At 42.8% G+C, this 5,533-nt stretch overlaps 1 protein-coding gene across 2 annotated transcripts in view; it reads left to right on the top strand.

The window, feature by feature from the left end:
- Positions 1-5,533, top strand: part of TSEN2 (tRNA splicing endonuclease subunit 2) — a 42,829-nt gene that overhangs the window by 3,641 nt on the left and 33,655 nt on the right. For both annotated transcript variants that reach the window (XM_003796240.2, XM_023516982.1), the window contains exons 2-3: positions 1,448-1,653; positions 4,589-4,670. In XM_003796240.2, coding sequence (XP_003796288.1) covers positions 1,465-1,653; positions 4,589-4,670 — 271 coding nt within the window. In that variant the 5' untranslated portion in view covers positions 1,448-1,464. The remainder of the gene's footprint in view (positions 1-1,447; positions 1,654-4,588; positions 4,671-5,533) is intronic.

The raw sequence follows: 5,533 nt of genomic DNA, 5'->3' as shown, positions 1-5,533 counted from the left end.
AGCTTGAGGCTCTGTCTCAAAAAAAAAAAAAAAAAAAAAAAAGAAAGAAATCAAGTCCAGACTTAATACTGAGGGAGCAGCAGGCTCAAGTCCTCCGTCTCAGTTCAGAGCATCTGCTCATTGAGTAAGCAGAACTTCTTGCAACCTTATGTTTTATTCCCTCCCTACGGTTACGTTTCTCTAAGTTAAATGCATCTGCTGTGGTTCTGTGTCTGCATCACACAAAGCACTCAGCTTTACTTCCTTCCTTTGGCTGTTAATGGATCGCAGCCAGTTTTGTTACCTCCGACTTGCTTTCACGGGTATTATATGCTTGTTTTATCTCCTCAGGTCCACTGTGAGCCCGGAAGGGAGAGGTGCTGGCTTTAGCTTCCTTTTCTCCTGCACAGTGCTGGGTACACAGTTGGTAATTCCGTCATTGCTCGGTAACCCTTTAGCTTCTGACTTTGAGAAATAGCTGTCATACAAAAGTGGACAGATGCTACTCTGCTTAAAGCAGCTCCCAGAGAGAAGGGCGTGGGCTTCAGTTTGCCAGACACGGTGTCACCCAGTGCTGCCTCTCTCGGGGCCCTTCACACGTCTCTCTTACCTGCATTTAGTTCCTCACTGATTAGGTGGCCCTGCCAGTGCTCATCCCGTAGTAAAAATTGTAGCTGAGACCTGTGTGGTGCTCACTGTGTGCCGGGTGCTGTTCTAAGCACTTAAATATAAGACGGTCTGATTTTGCTCTTATTTTGCAGATAAGGAAGCCAAAGCACAGAGATTTACAAATCACACAGCTAGGAAGGGTGAAGTCACTTCCAGACCTTGTAATCTGGAATCTCTGCTCAAATGCTCTAGCATTTATTTAGCGGTATATAATAGACCCTTAAATAACACTGCCATCCTTATTACTTACTCATTTACTTCAAAAATTGGGAGATGATTGACCCAATATTTAGAATGTATTTTAAGATCCCTTTTTTGGAAAATGAAGTACTCTGCTTGCTAGATTTAATTTGTTGGAGACAGGGTCTCTCTTGGTTTTATTTGTATATCCCCAGCACTTGGGGTTATTAGGATCTCCTGGTAGGTGCTCAGTGAATGTCTGTTGGCTAATGGAAAGAATGGACATAATCTTGAGAGGCAGAAATCCTGTTATGCTTGTTCTCAGGAGACTTAGCTTTGAGACTTGGACCATGTCACTAGGTTTCAGTGGGGAGATATAATACCACTGACTTCTTGGGCGCTGCTATGACGATTAATTGCAATGAAAGGTGAATGTGACTTACACTGCTCACATGGACTGTTCTTACTCCTCTGTGTCTTTTAGTTCATTGCTTTATAAATACTGTGTTTCCCCCACAGACTACAGTTTTCTTACCCTATATATAAACACACTGAACATTTCTGATAAACATGATTATTGACCGATTGTTTCTTTCTGCTCCTTGTCCCCTCTCTAAAGGATAGTTCTCCAGGAAAATGGCAGAAGCAATATTTCACGCCCCCAAAAGGAAAAGAAGGGTGTATGAGAATTACGAGTCTCCATGGCCAATCCCTTTCGGTCAGGACCGAAGTCTTGAGAAGGAATTCAGGCTGTTCCGTGCGGAGATGGTTAACAACTGGGTGATTGTGAGGAGCCCACAGGACATGGAGCAGCTGTACAGGAAAGTGAGTGCAGGCCCTGTGTGCGGTCACCGGTCACCTTCTGACAACCCCGAGAAGGCAGTCCTCCTTCTTTCTCCCCATCCCGTCCACCCAGCCCCCACCCCAAACAAACCATAAGCGGTGCACATTCTTTCCTGGCAGCTGGTCCAGTATAAGAGCAGTACAATTTGAATCACATGCCCCAAAGCTATAAAGTTAATAAAACGACAGATGGAGTGCCCCAACCCACAAACCTGTATTAGTATTTTAGTCATGAAGTAGGGGCCATGGATTAACCATTTTGTCTTCGAATTATCAAAGCAGTGCATGTTGATTGCTTAAAAAAAAAAAAAGGTAATTTATGGAATGTGAGAGGTAAAAAGTGAAAATCCCCACTCACTCACTTTCCACTGCAGAGGTAACCACAGACTGGCATGTTGTTCCAGCTCGGGCACCAATCAGGTGAGACTTTGGAATGTCGCTCCTTACCTGGGTCTGGGAACCTGGTCTTAGACGAGGACAAGTTCTAGGCTTTACTGTTTTCGAGCAGTGGTAGGTTGGGGTTAAGACTGGGAGCTTTCTTTTTGTTGTTGTTTTATTCCATGGTCTCTTCATTGCTGGGGGCATTTTTTAAAATAGCTTTATTGAGGTATAATTTACAGCCATAAAATTTACCATTGTATGTGTACAATTAAATGATTGTCAGAGTTGTGCAACCCTCACCACAATCCAATTTTAAAATGTTCCCATCACCACAGAGTTTCTGTGTGCCGATTGCACTTAATCCTGTCTCCCACTTCCAGCCCAAGGCAGCCATTTATCAGCTTCCTGTCTCTATAAATGTGCCTCTTTAGCCATTTTATAGAAAAGCGGGTAGCACTGACCCTGGTGATTGGGAGTCTGAGTAGGCCAGGGACGCCATCCCCCACAGCTTAGCAGCAAAACCCTCATTTGCCATATGTAACTTTAAGCGAGAGGCGTACGTGCCATTCACTCTGTTACATATCAGTGGAGGGTAAAGGGTGTTTGTTTTATTTCAGTTTGCTGTGTGTTTAAATTGTTTTTTTATTGTTTCGTGTGAATTTGAGGGTACAAAGAGTTGGGTTACAATGTTTGCATTTTTTAGGTAGAGTCCCTCTTATAATTGCATCCCACCCCCAAGACGTGTGCCATACTCCCTAACATTGTACCCGTAAGTGGGAACACACTCATCTCCCCTCTCCTGCTCCCCTCTCCCACTCCCCAGAACTTGTTTGTTGTTACAGATATGAAGACAGACATGCCTGTCATCACGTCAGAGAACTGATTTGAGTTTTTCTCTTATGTCGGAGTGTAATTAGTTCAGCTCCTGTCTTCATGTTAGTATTGAGTACATTGGATTCTTGCTTCTCCATTCTTGTGATACTTGACTAAGAAGAATGTGGTCCACCTCCATCCAGGTTAATAGAAAAGATGTCAAGTCTCCCTCTTTTGTTGTATGCCTGACTGGTACTCCATGGTGTACATATACCATAGCTTGCTAATTCATTCCTGGGTTGGGGGGCATTTACGTGGTTTCCACATCTTAGCGCCTGTAAATTGACCTGTGATAAACAGTCTAGTACAAATGCCCTTATGATAAAATGATTTTTTTCTTCTGGGTAGATGCCTACTAATGGGATTGCAGGATCAAATGGGAGGTCTAATTTGAATTCTTTGAGGATTCTCCATATTTCCCTCCAAAGAGGTTATATTAGTTTGCAGTCCCACCAATATGTGTTTAAATATTTTATAATTAAAGGAGGAGGGCTTGGTGCTTGTTGCTCAGTAGTTAGGGCACTGGCCATATGCACCGGGACTGGCGGGTTTGGGCCCAGCCCAGGCCTACTAAACAACAATGACAACTACCACCAAAAAATAGCCGGCATCTGTAGGTCAGTGGTTAGGGCACTGGCCACATAAACTGGGGGTGGCAGGTTCGAATCCGGCCCAGTCCTGCTAAACAACAACAACAACAAAATAGCCAGGTGTTGTGGCAGGTACCTGTAGTCCCAACTACTTGGGAGGCTGAGGCAAGAGAATAGTTTAATCCCAAGAGTTTGAGGTTGCTGTGAGCTGTGATGCTGTGGTACTCTTAGTGTGGGTGACATAGTGAGACTCTGTCTCAAAAAAATAAATAGGGCGGCACCTGTGGCTCAAAGGAGGAGAGCGCTGGCCCCATATGCCGGAGGTGGCAAGTTCAAACCCAGCCCCGGCCAAAAACTGCAATAAATAAATAATAAAGGAGGAGAAATAGATGTTGTTTTTGGAATCAGCTGAAATGAGAGGAGTACTTCAATTCTGGAGTACAGAAGACTCCAGAAGGTTTTTGCGCCTAGTGGCATGGCTCCTACTTTCAGGCACACTGTGTTCATGAACCACGTATGAGAAGAAGCTTGCCCTGTGCCTGCCTTCAGCCTGGTAGACCTAGACTAGAGTCACTGGCGATGGGATAAATGAGGTGCGCTAAAAACTTGTTAGTACCCTAAAAATGGTTGGAGAAGTAATACGCTGAGAGCAGCGTCAGTAATTGTTAGACAGAGAGGGAAACTGAAAAGTGGGGTGAAACTCTTGTTAAGTAGATTACACAGATTCAGCGGAATGAAAAGATTGGGGGGGATAATTGTGTCTGTACTGAATGTAGATGTATACTGACTTTTTTTTTTGTCCCTATACCACATAGTATAATGACTATGTGCATAGCATTTACATTGCATTAGGTATTATAAATAATCTAGAGATGATTTAAAGTATATGGGAGGCTATGCAAATACTGTGCCATTATATATCAGGAACTTACATCGAAGGACTTGGCATCCCTGGGGGAAGTTCTAAAACGCTCTAAAACCCTGCAGATGTGGCGGGATGACTGTAGAGTCTGCCTTACCTAAAAAACTGGTAACTAAATGTGAACTAACTTTCTTTTTTCTCTTCCTGGAAGGGTTATTTTGGAAAAGGTATTCTTTCAAAAAGCCGTCCAAACTTCACAATTTCAGATCCTAAGCTGGTTGCTAAATGGAAAGGTAAACTTGTGCATCATTTGGTTCTTTTGGCAAATTGTCATTTTCTTTCATTTTTAATCTTGCACCTCAGGCTATGTAGTAAAATCCTAGAGGAGATGTAACGCATACATTGGTGATTTTACTTCCCAAAATGTCAACGAGCATAATTCTAATCAAAGTAAAAGGATTCTTATGATTGGTGAAAATGTGTTTTCTCTTTTTTCTAGAATTATCAAAATCATTATTCATTGCATGTGGAAGGTATTAGTAATTAAATACTGTTCACCCATGGCACTATGCAAACCGAGTTTTATATTTTATTTCTAGAATTAAAATTTACGATAACCATGGCATTGACGTACTTGTCAAAGCCAAGTGATGTGCGTAGTTCTCGCTTGGTGGTTCTCTCTCTTTAATTTACAAAGCTTTGAAGTGCATTAATGTACATAGTTACCATTCAATTAAAAAAAAAAAATTTACAAAGCTTTTAGTGTCTTTCTCTAAGGAACTCTCAGATTCTCCTGGTAATACACAGCACAAGCAGATCAAAACATGATTAGGAATTTGTAAATGTTTTTAAACATTTAAGTATACAGAAAATATACAGATTCAGCCGCAATATACAATGCTTACTATACCATGTAAGCACTCAGGCGCAAGTCCTGCAGTTTGGCAGTATGCTGCTTTGATGAGGCCTGAGAGAGACCCTCTTGGGCATTGCTGTGAGAGTGCAGATGGTGTGGTGCAGCCCTCACAGAGGGGAAGTCAGTGGGGTCTGTCAAAATGGCACATGCAGCTCAACGCCTGTGGCTCAAGTGGCTAAGTTGCCAGCCACATACACCCAAGGTGGCAGGTTCAAATCCAGCCCGGCCCTGCCAAACAAC

Source organism: Otolemur garnettii, unplaced genomic scaffold (assembly GCF_000181295.1).
Source record: "Otolemur garnettii isolate 467f Iridium unplaced genomic scaffold, OtoGar3 scaffold00101, whole genome shotgun sequence".
Taxonomy (NCBI): Eukaryota; Metazoa; Chordata; class Mammalia; order Primates; family Galagidae; genus Otolemur; species Otolemur garnettii.
This window is presented reverse-complemented; position numbering and strand designations above follow the sequence as displayed.